Genomic DNA, 16,984 nt, shown 5'->3' with positions numbered 1-16,984 from the left:
GAGCTGATCTGAAGGCATGGGTGGCCGGCAGGCGGGATTTATAACGCGCCGGATCCCGGAGGACCCAGTAATTATAGCTGTCGCTGGACTGAGATAGGAAGGAGGGAGGGGGCAACAACCCGACGGAGGCATTTTATCTTAATCACAGCTCAGCGCCATTTAAATTAATTTGACAAGTTTCCCCTCCCCACACACACGCCAAACCTTATTAAAGGGCGCGTTTGGCAAAAATGACACCCCGCTTCCTCCTCCTCGTTAAGGGTCCCGCCATGAAACAAATATGTTAGAAATGTTTGTGTCAAAGCGCGGCGCGGATACTCCTCTCTCTCGGTGCGCCCCTCCGAGCCACATCCCTCCCTCTCCAGTCCTCCCTCCTCCCCGGTGTTTCTATAGTAATTTCCAGCCAATGATCAGTAGGTGTCCACATCCCTGCTTCCTCACCTCAGCACCAATCAGCCACACACAGCGACAGGAGACACGGACCGAGCAGAGAGCAGGCAGACGCACAATACAAGAGGAGAGGAAGCACCTATATATATATCCAGCGCTGCGATCTAGATTTCTTTTTTTTTTTACCCACTCTCGTTTTGGCTTATAGATGCACTTTTCAACCTCTCTTCCTAGTTTGGCAGGACACGCGAAAAAAATGCTTCTTTTGTTTTGAGCGATCTGAACGCACACACTGACAGAGACACAGAGAGACGCGGTGGCTCTGCTCCCCTCGGGCGGCTTGTCTGTGCGTCTTTTCTCGCATCTTTGCATTAAATCCCCCCTGCCTCCCTCCACATATCGCCTCGCAGTGATGTGCGGTAACACGGTGGCGGGCTGGTAGCATCTTGGGAGCCTTGTCTCAACGGGAACCCGGTAGGTGATGCTCACTCTCTCTCTCTTTCTCTATCTCTGTGTGTGTGTGTGTGTGTGTGTGTTTATCTTTTTCTCTGTTTCCTTTGGCTTTTGGTACCTAGACGCATTTTATTAGCCTGTTTCTGCTCCGGTTGCACTCATCTCTATGGATTTTTCACCTTTTTACACTGTTGCACCACTCACCTTTATTTATTTATCTTTTTGGATGATTTCACCTTTGATCTGAATATCTACCTATCTGCATCCTGTCTGATTTTCTCCACTCTTTCCTGTCTCTCTTCCTTCTCCTCCCCCTTTTTTTCCTCTCCTTCTTTTTGTCTGTCTCCCTCCAGCTCCAAGTATTGAACACTTCTGTCTCTGGAAACTTTGTTTACAGGCGGAAAAAATCAATGTCCGTGACTTGATTGCCTCTGGGCTGCGTATTTCGCTCCAGGGGTGAATTGATTAAGTAATAATGACCCTGAGGAGGTGCTGATCATTAAGCCAGCAAGGTTTTGTTTACGGGTGGCTGCTGGTCGACACTGAACTTGAAAATCTGGAAGAGATTGCACCCTGGTGTCACATTTTGTGTGCAGTAACTTCAACATTTCTTAGGAAAGAAATTGTTGCTGTTGTGGCAACATGATGTCTATGGGGCTGTAATTTTTTTAGCTAACAGTGAAGATATTTGCTCTCTTTGAACAGATTTGGGGAAGATGCATTTTAATAATGCAGTTCTAATGAGTGTTAGAGCTGCACCTATCAGATATGTTTTGGCCAATTTCCGTCAATGACTTTAAAGTTTTGACCTGTTAATACAATAAGAACTATAAACAACCACACCCAGAGCATAAGTGTTTTTTACTGTCCAGATTGGTTAAACATTGTACAATAAAAGTTTGGGAAAAAAAGCAAATAATTATTTCTCCAAAAAAGCTAAGTTCTGAATTTTTCCTTCATTGGCTCTGATTGTTGATCAGTAGATCAACCGCTGAAAATTTAAATTTCCCCATAGTAATTTATTAAAAACTGAGAAGTCCCACAATTTTTGGTCCTCATAGTTTATCAACCATCATCATTTAGTGTTGTGCATGGTTTGAATGTAATGAAAAAAGTTTTAAAGAACATGTGCTATAATGTAAAAGTAAATCTCATTGACATAGTGCATTATGAGGCAAACATCACACTATGCTAGAAAAAAGAATGGTATCAATCAGTACTACTGATTGAAGAAAAGCAATTTTAAAAATGTCTGTTGCCTTTAGTTTTCATCCTTGTTCCAGCAGAACCAGCAAGTCCTGGTTATAAGAGTTCAGAGTAATGCTTGGAACGTTTGGATTTAAAACATCTGAGATACTGTATATGTCAATGCTTATCTATTTAGAGGTCCAAAAGTGATAGCCAAGATCTCCTGATACACTCTAAAGAGAATGGAGAGACAGTGTGCCTGGTTAGAAATGGAGTGACATGTTAAAACTAATGTGACTTGGTTAGAAATTTGGCAGTGGTGCTTTGAAAAATCTATTGATGGTCCAAGGATGAATATTAAGTTTTTGTGAAAGAAAAATGCCAAATGAATAACAGTTTCCACTATAGACCATGACACAGTAAAATTAAACTTTTCCACAGCAAAAATATGGATGAACCAGAGATTCCTGAAAGTTTAATGTGAACTTTAATCAAAGTAAACCCCAAGATTCCTGATTGAAGATTTAGCAAAATAAGCAAAAGAACCAAGAATTTTCATTACCCTAGGTACAGTGTTATCTTAATTATGTTGGAGACATTTCTAGCCATCAAATTTATCAATAGTCCAAGCCCTTATGTCAGACATGCAGCTTAAAAACATCATGAGACTTGGAAGCTGCGTAAAACAGAATGTCATGTACCTCACAGTGATGATAATGGTTTTAAATATGCTCATAATGTGCTGAAAAGTAAATGTGGACCAAAATAAAAAGTCAGAGGAGAGCTTTATAGAACTTAGTTATGCACTGTCAGAAGGTTTATTAAATTGTCCAAATATGTATAAAGAAGTCTTAATGATTTTTTCTGCCATGAAAAACATATTTATTGGAATAAGAGGTGATGTCACACTGTGTATGTGAGAAAGGGCAATGATCATATCACACAGCTCTGTGGTGAAACCTGATTTCATAATTATTTCAAAGCAAAGACAAAATGACAATAGGGCCAAATCTTTAAACTTCCCCTCGTGTCTTATCGTAGTGTTATTAGCAGAACTCACACTTACAGTAAACGTGTATTTTCTGCTGTGTAAAGTGCAGACGGGGAGATCTTCAAAAAGGCTGCCAATGTTTTAGAACTGTTCTGTTCTAAAGGATAAAACTTCATTTTAAACACTGTTCTGAGACTGAAAATAGCTAAAACTTCTTACCTCAGTAACAACACTGCTCTGAAGAGTGTCATTGTTATGACCAGCGCTGCTCGAGTATAAAATCATCCGATTACGGTCACCAGACGATTTCTTGGGGCGACTCCAGTGATAATCGATCTCAGCTTTGTGTGTACACATTTATACTTTGCTCTTTGTGAAAACTACGGATAGGATATGAAATGCTTGACGGTTCTAGCGACGGACCCGCAATTAAAAGAGAAAGCCCAGAAAACGGTAATGGAGGTAGGGAGAGATGTGTCTAATGGGCTTTTATCTGTGGAAACCAAATCCAGACAGATTGGTTGGAAAAGCAGAGAAAGGAAATGCCCTCCCCCCCACACCCTGCCCTCCACACACATTCAGGAGGCCTATCCTCAGGCAGCTGACACTGTGGTTGGTCTGGTCCATGATCTGGTTGTAAATCCACCGCTGGCTATCACTGAGGGCTGTCACTGTAATAGTGGCCATGAATGAATGCCAGGTGCTCTTAAGAGACACCAGTGAGGGTCTTGTTTACACGGACAGGGCCGCCTCTCCTATTGCCGTTGCTGCAGATACAATCGATATATTCACTGCACTTTAACTGTACCTTGAGTCCTGTAGAAAATAATTTGATGTGTTAGAGAAATCCAAGTAATTATTTTAAGATTGTGGCTGTTGTTGTTTTATAGTATGAATGAGGGTCCCTTCTGATGTTTCAAAATGCAGTATCACATACAAAACTATATTGCCGTATTGATATTAATGTCCTAATGTTTAATTCATTTGTTCTCAAGTTCTAAAAGTGTTGAAAGTGTTCCTTTTTTTCTGAAATGTGCAAATATTTTTCAGCATTACAATAATTCTAGGCTGGCCTGTCACATTCATCATGTCACTGTCACCAGATGCAGGTCCATTTGGACTGCTTTTTAATAGCCTCAGAGCCTGAAAACATGTCACAGAAGGCTTCACATGTTCAGTTGCTACCTTGAGAGAAACTTGAAGTTGAAAAGTGAAAGCTGAATTTGCATAAAACCGTTTACCATTTTTCTGTACATGTAACTGTTATTTCTTCTCCGTTTTCTGCTTTCCAGTGCTGAAGAAGACACACCAGGATGGTTACTCATTGTTCCTAACCACCTTCAGCTCGACAAAGGCCCGTGCACCTTCACACTCTCCCCCTGAACACTGACAAGCACTCCCCAGCCATGTCTAACATAAACAATGCGCTTTGCATTGAAAACGGACAAAATGCAGACGTGTCGCTCCTGCAGAAGGATAATCTCCAGGATGGTGGATTAAGTCAGCTCTTGGATTATAACGCAGAAATGGAAAGGTACAGGTCTTTTGCGAACTTTTACAAAACGAACGGTGCGTTTCCGCAGACTGCAAAAATTGCCCGAATCACGACGCCCATTTTTCCCAGCGCCAGAATTGGTATGTCCCCTTGGAACTGTGATAACGCCATGCTCTGGGGAAGGAAATCAGCGGCAATAAACCCTAATAGGACCAGCATGCATAGAAATGACTCCCAGAGGCCGGGGAAGCCTGGCGTGCCGCCAGAGACGCTGCAAATGGCAAATAATAATTTCCTCTCTACCTTATCCCCCGAACACTGCAGACCTTTAGCAGGAGAATGCATGAACAAGCTGAAATGCGGCGCTGCTGAAGCAGAGATAATGAATCTCCCAGAACGCGTTGGAACTTTTTCCGCTATTCCGGCTTTAGGGGGCATCTCATTACCTCCCGGGGTCATCGTCATGACAGCCCTTCACTCCCCCGCAGCCTCAGCAGCCGTTACAGACAGTGCGTTTCAAATTGCCAATCTGGCAGACTGCCCACAGAATAATTCCTCAGCATCCAGTGGAAACCCAGCGAAGAAGAAAAGGAAAAGGTGTGGGGTGTGTGCACCCTGCAGGCGGCTAATCAACTGTGGTGTTTGCAGCAGTTGTCGGAACCGCAAAACAGGCCACCAGATCTGCAAATTTAGGAAATGCGAGGAGTTGAAGAAGAAGCCTGGCTCGTCGCTGGAGGTGAGAACGGAGGCTCTGCTTCCCCTTCTTTTGTTATTATCCCCCTCGCACTCCAAAGCATTAACCTTTTCATCCAGTCACGTTCTAAGCCCTTGAAAATTGTTTCCATGCCCACCCATGCCTGAACATCCCCCTGCTTTCTCAAATCTGCCTACCCGCCTAGCCTAATTGGCAGTAATTAGGGGTGTTTGTGCGGAGCGCAAGCTGAGCTTGGCTCAGACACCCCTAATTGCTGCCAGTCAGGCTGGGGCTGGAACGCATCCGAACAACCCCGAGTTTGGCTCTGCTCCAAGCAGGGCTGGGAAATGGTTTTCAGCAGAGAGCCATCTCTCTCCGCACCTGGTCATTTTAACCAATTATGGAAGCCGTCTCTGGATGGGGAGAATCAATATCCCACAAAGCCTCAGCCACTGACCACCAAGAGATGGTGAGAGTGATGGTGGAGCTGCTGATGGCGTTTTTCAAAACACCCCCCTTCCCTGGCCCCAAAATGTTGTATGTGTGTGTGTGGGAGGTGGGAGGGGGGCAGGGAGGGTTAATCCCATAAACTGATCCCCTTCCACACATTATGAATGAACTGATTGAAGTGTGGGTACACAGTATGCAGACTGTGTGTGTGGATCAGTCTGGGACAGATGCATATCAAGAGAGCTATGAAGGCAAACAGGTTCATTCAAGCTGATTTATTTTCTAGTTGACATTTGGGCATCAAGTGCAAAGGCCAAATATGAATCTTCAGCTGTAAATATGCTTCGCTTTGCCCTCAGACTCACACGTATGCCTACAGGGGCCTGGATGAATGTGTTTCTAACAGATGCAACCTGAGGCTCGGATAATTTGCTCATTAATTAAGTGATTACACAGAGAGGAAAACTGGGTTAATCATAAAGTGTTACCTAATCTACTTTTGGAAAAATGGCGTTTATGGATTCAATTGTTAAAACTGAACTTAAGACATCAGTTTGTCAAAATCTTTGCTCACTTTCGCCATCACCTCTTTATCTTTTTCTAAGATAATATAGACTAATGTAATATCAAATTACTGCTTTGACTCCTTTCCAGTGATCAAATGAAAATTAGTTAAAATTGCAGCCAAATTGAGATTCTGATCATATTCACTTCCATTAGATCAGTGTTACAAATGTTAGTGAATAACAGGTTCTACAAAAAAAAGAAAAAGTTTGGTTTTCTGTTGCTATTAACCAGTTTGGTCTTATATTAGTACATCACTGTAAAGATCTCATCCAGCAAATGTTTCATTCTTCAGCTTATAATGTGTATTCTGACAGTTTTCCTGTACAAATCATATTATCTCAGAATCCCACCCATGTGATCTCGGATCGGCACCAGGCGCGCTGGAAACCACATTAGAGTACAGGAGGTGTTTGCAACCTGATCTGACGATATTAAAAGATTACTATTTTTTTTCTTCTAAACTGACTTAAAAGTTGTGTGAAAGAATTTAGCAGAAAACAGTGGCTGTAACTATGTGAAATGTAACTTTAATGTTAGAACAAAGGAAATGTAAGACAGTGAGCTCATATCATAATGTTGAAACTCTGTGTTTTTACAGTTATTTGTTTACAATGAGCCAAAGAACAAATGTTGGTTGGTTGTTGGTTTCATTAAGCCTACATCAAACTCCTGTTCTTTCCTCTGATCCAGATAAGAGTCTGTGCTGTGAAACCTCCATTTTATTGGTGTCAGCCAGAACTTGCAGAGGCGGAAGCAGAAAGAACTGGCGCTAAGTGAGTGAGCCTCAGCACCAGTTTAGCACTGGAATTGGTTTGATAAAAAATAAAATACAAAAGAAAAAAAAAAACAGACAAGAGGAGTTGATACTCAGAGATTCAACTTTATTTTTATGCATGGCTACTAACTGTGGAACATATAATTTACCAAATGGCCAATCATGACTCATTTTGATAGGATGATGCTAAAAAAAAACTTTTTTCCTTTTTAGAATCTAACTATCTGTCTTCTGTTGAATAACAAAACTACTATATTTTTCAAATTGAACAAACAAGTTGTAGTTGTTTCTTATGTTTAGGGGCTGGGCTAAAACAAAAAAATATTGAAACAAGGCAGATTATTCACCTCCTCACTGACAACAAATTGGCCAGTTACTAAAATAGATGTTAATCAATTTAAAAACAAAACCTCAGTTACTGACAGTCTTTGATATGGGTTAGATGACTTTCTGTCCAGCATATGTCAAATAGGTATTCCAGAACTTAATTTGATTTCCAATCATGAGTAGTGGGTGTCCATGGTGGTGTAAAGTTGATATCTAATTCACAAACAAAGGGATATATTAGAGTTTTCAAGAAGTCTGTACAGCTTTTGACCATCTCGTGGTCAACATTATATGTTTATACTAGTTCAACCTTGTCTAGATTATTTTACTCTGAACAGAGATTATTTAAAATACAGTTTGAGATTTGGAAAAACCCAACTGGATTCATGAAAAACAAAAACGAGAGTATTTTTGATGCTGTATTGGCTTTAGGAACATCTTAGAGAAAAAGGTGAAAAGCACAATATTATCTTCTTACTAAAATAATGGTGTAAGTATTTGTTTTTGCCAAAAATGATTTAGGCAAGAAAAAAAAAAAAATTTGAATTGCTGGACTGGTCAAACAGAGACCAAACTATTGTACATTGATTCCAGATGGTTCAAATATTTTATTTTTAGTTCATCTGAATATATCGCTCTTCATTTTTTGATATTAAGTATTCTAAACACACCATATATGCCTTTCAGCTTACATCATGTTTTCTGGCTACTGATGTCGTTGCTCTCATTTTGGCCAAAAATATTTCTCACTGAAAACAAAAGTGTTACAGTTTGTTAGTACAGCTAGTGGTTATTTGGGAAGAAGTTGACTTTTGAAACTAATTTTTAGAAATATGTGTGTTTGAATTAAATTTAATGACTTTTAATGCAAGAAACATTGTTAGGACAATAACCAGGGTCTCCCTTTTTCAAATAAGTCTAAAGGTGAAAACCTAAAAGAACCTTGCATCTTTTGCATGAACTCACAAGTGTCCAGGTTTTGAATGCCTCTAATGCACTATGAGGTAAACTGAGTTTAATTGATGTAGCTTTTGGACAGTGTGGAAAAACAATGCTGCCCTTGGTTTAGCGTGGACTGGATGTGGATGCTCCAAATGTGTCAGTTTCATGTTCGAACAGGTGCCCCCAAACAGGTGCGCAGGAAGCTGAATTCATGTTTATTATCCGAGGGGAGACTCGCTTCTGGAAAACATCTATTTGCAAAGAAGGGTGGAATTAGCAAGGGTGTGCAGCCTCTAAGCAAACCTGCACTTGCTTTTAAAAGCTTCTTCACCTTCTTCAGTAATTCATAGGATGGACTTTTCCGGCAGTAATTGTTATTTTTGGCTCTGCGTTTGTAATTACAGGTGAGGCTTTGGCTACGGAAATGCTTTTGAATCAAAAGTTGTGAAGGAGGAGGGAAGCTCCTGAGTTAGTTTTGAGAGATATGTTTTATTTTTTTTACATGAACCTTACATTAATGCAAATACAGTGCCATGCAAAAGTGTTCAGTCTTTTACTGGGTTGTATGTGATGGACCAACACAGACCAGTAGAATATGTGTGACATACATTTGTACTCTGCTACTCCTAAACAAAACCCACTATAAATAATTGCCATCAGAAGTTGCTTAGCTAGTAAAGACAGTCTACTTGTGTGGAGTTATATTGTTTTTCAGTATAAATTTGGCTGTAAATACCTTGGAGGTTTGTTAAGGAATATTAGGGAACAAACAGCATAATGAAGACAAATGAGTACATCGGACAGGTTGGGGGAGAAGTTTGAAGCAGATTTAGATTATAAAACAATTTCCCAAGCTTCAAATATCTCTCAAAGCTCTGTTCAATCAGTGGTCTGAAAATTAAATAGTATGATACAACTGCAAAATTACCACAACATGGCTCACTACCTTGAAAACTAACACTGCACATCACCCTGAACACACCAAACCAACTAGGTGACAAACCCTGTAGTGGTGGCAGCGTGATGCTGTGTGGATGCTTTGCTGTAAAACTGATCGGGACAAGTCGATGGTAAGAGAGAAGACACTTAGCACAGGGCAAATCTGAATGAAAACCCTTTATGCAAATTGAAACTAGGGCGGTGGTTCACCTTCCAGCAGGACAACAACCCTAAGAACACAGCCACAGCTACAGTTCCATGATTTAGATCAAGTAATGCAAATACAAATATGTGCATCACTTTTCAGTTTTATTTGTAAAACCAAAAAAAGAAAAACACTATCTATGCTCACTGACATAGAGTGAGCATAGATAGTGCTCACTCTATGAGCACTATCCACTCACACAGGCAAAGAGGTACACAAGCACAGAGTAACACACAAGCATGAGCTGAGCGTACCTTTTTGCCTCGCAAGAGACGATAAGCTACCGGCAACCAGTTAGATTTGCCTGTCAATGTTTTCCACATGGGAATCACCCTGAACTAATTATATCTTAAGCAGCGGTGGAAAATGCAAATCAGAATTTTACTCACACCCCTGAAATCGGAGAGCCAATTTAATCTAATACCCCCTTTAATTTAGCGCGCTAATGCAAGGCCCTGGAGAATTGCCCCGTGTCACCGCCATGCCGTTCTGCAGCAGATCCTGCTCTGTCTCGCTGCTGCTACTCCCGCTTCTGCTGCTGCTCTCAGGCTCCAGGATGGATTAGTCTGGCAGATGAATCTCATCTAACCTAACATTTCCCGAGCAGTTACCTTTGCATAGCTCGAGCTCAGATGGCTCAAAGGTCCCACATTAACATTCAAATGCTATACTCATGTGAGAGCAGGAGGAGACTTTCTCTTTGTTTGCTGCTTAAGCTATTTACGACAAACTAACTTTTAATTTGTCTAAGAAGCCAACAAATAGCTATAACTTGGTAGAGTAAAAATAGGTCTTTGCATTTTGGAAAGTGTAAATGGAAGGAAAATACAAACCACACTAACAATCTGTGAGTCTGATTAGCTGTTTCTAAACCAGCAGTTTGTAGGTTTTGTAACCCAGGATTTTCTGATCATTGCAGAATACGGCCATGTGCTAACATAATCCATAACCGGCTCACACAGAGCTGTCAGAAAATGTGTAACGTTTTAGAGAAAGCATAAACATTTCACATTTATTCATTCATGAATTCAGTTAATGTTACATTATACCTTAATTAGAAATATGACCTCAACCGTTCTCCTTTTTTGACACAGTCAAGATCGCAAGCATTTTGGGAAAAAAAACAACTTTAAAAATGACTCTTGTTTTTGTTTACAATTGTTGGATGGATCTTTACTTCTTAAAATCTTATTTTGTAAATCTTAGTACAGTTTGCATATGGATGAGGAAGGTAAAGGCAGTTTGTCATATGGCAGTGGGATATGTTTGTCTTAGTAAATATCTGTTTGTGTGCCTTCCTCAGCATCATTTGTGTAGCAGGTATAAACAGGTTAATGTGTCAGAAAACCAGAACCACTGTCACAGTTACTATAGCACTGATGATGATAATGATGATGATGATGATGATGATGATGATGATGGTTGAAAAATGCTCCCAATGATACAGAATTATAGTTCTGAGTACCATTTTTTTAACATTATGATATATTTAATTCTGAGTGACCAAAGCTCTGCAACGCCAGGTAACATTAACTACAACATCATCTTAAAAAGCAAACGATTTTGTCATTGATAACATAACAGTAAGTTCTATACTTCATAATATTAACGGAGGATTTTCCATGACAAACCAGTAGTAGAGTAAAACATGTCCCTTGGTTCATTTTTTTCTCAGTTATTTTATACTCAGCATGATCAATAATATTTTGGAGACTTTTTTCGGTGTTACATTTGCTGTCATAAATCCCCTGAGCAACAGACATCTGAACCCTTCTGGGGGCAAGATGTTCCAAATCTGAAGTTCTTTTAAAGAAAAGCATATACCTGGGTATTTGAGCCAAAGGACATTCATGGATTATTTTTTAATTGTATTTTTATTTATCTGAAAATAGATTAATATTTTAATGTAACCAACATCAGTCAGACAAAGAGAATGCTTGCAACATTAAGGGTATTTAATGCCTTTAATGTAAGGAAAGGTATTAAATACTTTTCTAAGGTATTTATTTGAAGCTAAGGAATAAAGAATAAAATGCTCAGGAGTATAAAAACTATAAGTTAACATTAGCATCCATTCTCTATTTCTATATGACTTCCTAATAATTTGCCTTGAGGCACATATTCTTTCAATTGCAGTTAATTGTATGAACTAAGCACTCGGTTGTAGCTCTTATTGACTGGTGATGTATGGTTTGAGTATGACATGCATCTGCACTGGCTAATACAGTCTTTCTTTTGTTGCACCTTCCTGTAAAAAAAAAAAGTAGAGATGGAAATGACTGTTGATTCATTAGGTTAAAAACAAAAAATATTAGTAATTATTTATGTACTTATTAATTTGTTAAACTTTATTTTACAAAATAAAATGTTTAAGAACATTTACAGACATGACATCGCTAAGATTACCTTCAAAGAAAAGACCAACTAAGAAAACAATAAATTTCACAAAATATGTAAAAAAGAAGATGATATTCCTAATTTATCAAATTACGCAACACTGTCTGCATTATCTGGGCCTTCAAAATCTTTCTGATTTTGCAGATAATCAATGTTTCAACATTTTTAGAGTTTAGTCCTGTCATATCGCCCACACCTAAATACAATATGGTACTATGCAACTATGCAATACGATATAATAATGAATTTGAAGACATTTGCTCTTGTTCCAAAGACAGAGTAAAGAACATGCAGCTACATCTAAAGAGGCTTCGATTTGCTTGCAGCATAAGGCTGAAGGGAGACCAGGATGAGACTGAACAGATTGCTCTTTCAATTAACAAATGTCAAAGGCCAGCATCAAGTGATGTGTAGGAAAACAGTATCTCAGCATAGGGAGGGATGCTCACTCTCCCAGTCTCGGTATTTGTGCAGGGTTGGTTTGACTACATGAAATGGTTGAGATGAAAAGGCGGCATGTCTGTCTGGAAACCTTTGCTGTAGCGATAAAAGACAAGACCCCAAAATGGTAGAGAGGCAGGACCTCGAGGAAAATAGCCTGGATTTCAGCCCCTTAATGAGAGTGGGGGAGCCAAATAAGCAGCGGCCGCCAGGTCTAATTTGTTTTAGGTGTGCTCAGAATAGATAAGGACAAATCTGTGGCCTTCACCCCCACTCCACCCCACCAACCTTTGCCTCTCTGGAGATAACACCGGCTGCTCCAAGTCAATCTCTGTGGGCTAAAGAGAGGGGGTGAAGAATAAATAAAAAAAATGTGAAGGAAAAACTCTGAAGGACATGTGGCCTTAAGATCCATGGATCTCTAACTTACTGGATTTATTCAAGCTTAAAATTTGAAAATTAACTTGGTCACAGAGGTCTGGAGGAGTGTGGAAAAAAAAATAAAGTGAACACTGCCACGCATCGCAGCCTAAAGGGCAACGGTCCACTCCTGTCAAGACAAAGGGAATTTGCCATCTGAACAACAATGCAGAACGCTTAATTATACAGATCTTGCCCTGCAAACTACCCCCAGTTATTTCAGAGCCCAGGTCCCCTTTAGTCACTGTCATGCCCTTTTTCTCCTAGACCGATTGTACCATGTGGATTTTCTGTCAGCTTTCATTTGCACTGACTCGCTGTCCTCTCTGGGCCAATGCTGTGCTTTGAAAGGCGCAAATGCACACCAATGAAGAATTCCTCATCCTTGCCACGGCCACCAATTAAGGCCAAAGCGTAATTGGAGGCGTCTGGACGATGGCCTTACATTATGTGGTCTGTCGCCTTCTCTGCCATCGTTTCATTTAACATCCGTGGTTCAGTGGAGAGAAGGAGGACTTGTCATTGTCTTCATTATAGCGTAAGGAGAAGCTAAGAGAGAGACGGGAACAGTGGTGAAAAAAAGCCCAGTGGAGGGTGGACAGCGTGAAGGAGCAGGTGTGGCAAGACGTTAATGTGCTGCGCTTTAAATTTTAAATGGAGAAGAATAAATTATTGATGTTAACTCGGGCTGCGAAGTTAAAATGTATCTCGTCATTATTGAGAGACTGTAAAAAAAAAAAGAAAGTCTGAGAGGAAAGTCTTCAGTAAAGATGCACAGAGTATTGCACCACGATATTGGGCCAGTGTGGCTCTGAATTATTTTTGTATTTTATTTCTGCAGTTGTTTAATGTTTTGACTACAGTAAGCTATAGATATACTGTAACTGGGAAGTGTGAGTGTGAAGCTAACATCAGTTTACTGAATAAACATCAACTTTATTCAATATCCATTGAAAATCAGGAGTTGAAATGATGCAAAATTCTATGTATCAATCTTACTAGTAAATACCTTTAAATCCGAGTCATGCATTCATTCACATATTTTGGACATTGTAGGTAGGTACATATGTAGTAAAAACCAGAAATTTGTATCCACGCTTTAAAAACGTGAATGCGTTTTTAAAATGTATCCCCTTTTTTAAAAGACAGAGACAAAAAATATTTTTTCTCAGTCTCACAGGAAATCAGACAAAACTTTACTATTTGGGTCAGTTAGATTTATCAAATTTGTTTATACTTACTAAATGCCAGAATAATGAAAATGGTATCTGTTCGATCTTTTTTTGTTTCATAATTTTTCTTTAATTTCTCATGTTTGCTTTTCTATTTTGGATTTCTTCTACAGTATAAATACATGACTGTCAGGTTCATTGGTCTCTCTCTAAATCATCCTTGGATTTAGATGGATGGATGGATGGATGGATGGATGGATGGATGGATGGATTCTTCCACACGCTTCTTACAATAGTTTGGTCTTTTAGTTCATTCCTCCCAACTGGTGTAGGTGAGTTAGTTTAGTAGTCTCCCTTGCTTGCGCACCTTTTTCACCTCTGCCCACAGATTTTCTACTGTTCTGAGATCAGAGTTTATGATGGCTCCTTCCAAACATTGACTTTGTTGTTCTTTGTAACGAATATGGTGTGTATTCTTTTTGGAGGACAAATTTGCTTAAATCATCGTCATATATATTTTATTTAACATTACCTTCATAGAAATCAAAAAGGCTAAATGCTTTCCCAAAGCAGTGTAACGTGTTTTCTTTGACATGTTTCTTCATCTTGAATTCAAAGTTCACTTAGTACATTTGAACCTCATCAGTCTAGTGCAGAGCAATTCACAAATGTTCCCGAAGAAACAATTTATTTTACCGCAGCTGGTATAAAAACAATGCTGACCAGTGTATTTTGTTCCCTCGGTTTCTGTTTTTGAGACAGCAAAGTGTCCGATTAATGAGAGCAACGTGATTTATGTAAAGGTATTATAGTACAAGGTTTTCTTGAGAAAATGTTCTGTTTCTACTAATTATGCTCTGTAAGTCACAAAGCACTATTCTCTTGCTTTATCCAAACTGATTGTATCACATCCTATTATATTCTATTAAATCAAAACTCACTGAATCAGACTTAATTATTGTTGTGGTGAATTGAATCTTATCGAGTTTGTATTTACTGCTCATTTAACTTTTGTCCGTCGTACCATTGGAAGTGGATCCGTATCGCATTGGCCACAAAGCAGAGATAACCAAAAGCTTCCGGCAGGATTCCCATTCATTCCAAGACACCTAGTGAGAACTGTAAAGGGTTTTGAAAATTTATTCTAGGTTGCAATATTTTGTTGAAGGAAGGAAGGAAGCATAAAAGAATGTATATTTTTTATATGAATCTGTGTAAATAATAAGCCTTGCTTGTGTGATGTTGAAATGGACAGCGTATTTTTGTACTTGCTCTGCATCCCTATTCTGCCTTTCATTGTGTTTCTACAGTGATCTTAAAGGGACTAACTAGACGCTATCCATAGTTTAGGCTTTTCAGATGTTCTGTTTGTCAGCATCTATGACTGCAAGATCCTAAAGAGTTTTAGGGTAGACAGGGGATGATCAGGTAGGTGTAGTCAGACGATGATATATACTACAACATCATGAAGTCAAAATAATTAATTTCCATGGTGCGCCTTAAAGGGCCACAAACAGAATGGCTCTCAGAATTCATTTATTAGCTTTTCTTAATGAATCTCTTGATATTTAGCATAACATGGTGGGATTATAACTCTTATTATTAAAAATGGTAACTACAATCAAAACATTTAAATCATCATTTAAACTATAAAGAATGACATCAATGGCATTTTACAGACTTTTGATCATTTATTTGCAGGTTGCAGAGATCTTTTGCAACAACATCAGGGACAGTCACGGGAAGACACAGTTATAGCTTATGTGAGACAGCTGCCAACTTATTGCAAAACCACTAGCACTTTACGCAAACAGCTCTGGTCTTTGAGAGTTGGACGCTTGTGGTGATAGCTATAACGCAACATAAATACTCACAAAACAATTGCTGTTTTCCATAAAGGTTTTCAAACTGTATCAGAGAAAGACATAATGCTACATACCTGGCTCTGCTGTTTCAGACTCAAACCTTGTGAATTAAATCTGTTTAATTCATGAGAATTAAACTCGTAGGTTTTAGACAATTTTGAGGGCACAAAAGGTGTACATTGTTTGTGTAGATAAAGACCAGAGTGCAAATATATTATTCATATTATTTATTTCTGATGTCTTAAACATACAGTCATCAAATTAGAGCTACAGATCGTTGCCTGCACAGACTACATTCATTCAGATATTTGATTTATCAGCAACCTTGCTGCAAAACTGCAATTTTTATGTTTGTAATTGTATGTAATTATATCACATGTAGGAAATCAGGAGAGGATGACCGTGTAGAGCAAAACACTCTGGGTTGCATTTATGCCACAATGAAAAATATTCCTTTACTTCCAACAAAGGTCAAAAAATGTGTTTTATTAGACAATAATATTCCTACTTTATTCCTTTTTATGTTTATTGGGGACTTTTATTAACATGCTGCAAATAACAAAATCAATAAAGACATTAGGCTTCTGACTTTTAATATTTTGTGTAAAATGCAAGCTTTGTATTGCTACAAAATTTAACATTGTCTTAAAGCTGTCATTGATAGAAGTCTGCTGACTATTGTTCACAATCTCATAGTTGTGTGCTGCACCTTTTCTCCGGAAGCTATTTTGGTTAAAAACAGACACGTTTTCTCCAGTTAGAAGGAGGAAATATCCAAAAGCTTAAAATGACCAAGGAAGGGGAAAAAAGTTTGTTTACTAATGTGACCTATTCAAAATAGACTGCAACAACCACTATTTACTGTGTGTGCTGGTGCATAGGAGAATCGCAGTGTACTAAAAACTGCCATTAACTGTCACTCAGTGTATTTATGTAGCACCAATTCACAATAAATGTTGTCTCAAGGCACTTTACAAAACAGAGTCTCATTTTATTTCAGAAATATGCAGTCTCTTTTATCCATTCATATAGACATAAGTCAAAAATACATATTCAAATTCAATTCTAGCTATGAAACAATGCAGTCAAGTTTAGCTTATTATGGCAATTGATTAAACAGTTTCTAAAGAGACCAAGCCTACTCTATCAAAGTGTTGACTTTGTATTAATCCCTGGGTTGGGTTTTAAGAAGATAGAACAGACACAAATACACAATGAAGCACTAGTCCAGAACCACGTTCTTCCGGGTTGTGTTTAATTGCGCTATATGTTT

General features: G+C 38.9%; 1 protein-coding gene across 1 annotated transcript in view; it reads left to right on the top strand.

Moving 5' to 3' along the window:
• Nucleotides 1-447: 447 nt before the first annotated feature.
• cxxc4 (CXXC finger 4) overlaps nt 448-16,984 on the top strand; it is a 37,552-nt gene continuing 21,015 nt past the window's right edge. The window contains exons 1-2 of the mRNA XM_028016248.1: nt 448-864; nt 4,315-5,253. Of these exons, the coding sequence (XP_027872049.1) occupies nt 4,429-5,253 (825 nt within the window). The 5' untranslated portion in view covers nt 448-864; nt 4,315-4,428. The remainder of the gene's footprint in view (nt 865-4,314; nt 5,254-16,984) is intronic.

The sequence above is a fragment of the Xiphophorus couchianus genome, chromosome 5 (genome assembly GCF_001444195.1).
Source record: "Xiphophorus couchianus chromosome 5, X_couchianus-1.0, whole genome shotgun sequence".
NCBI classification, from domain to species: Eukaryota; Metazoa; Chordata; class Actinopteri; order Cyprinodontiformes; family Poeciliidae; genus Xiphophorus; species Xiphophorus couchianus.
Note: the sequence above shows the minus strand (reverse complement) of the source record. Positions and strands in the feature narration are given on the sequence as shown.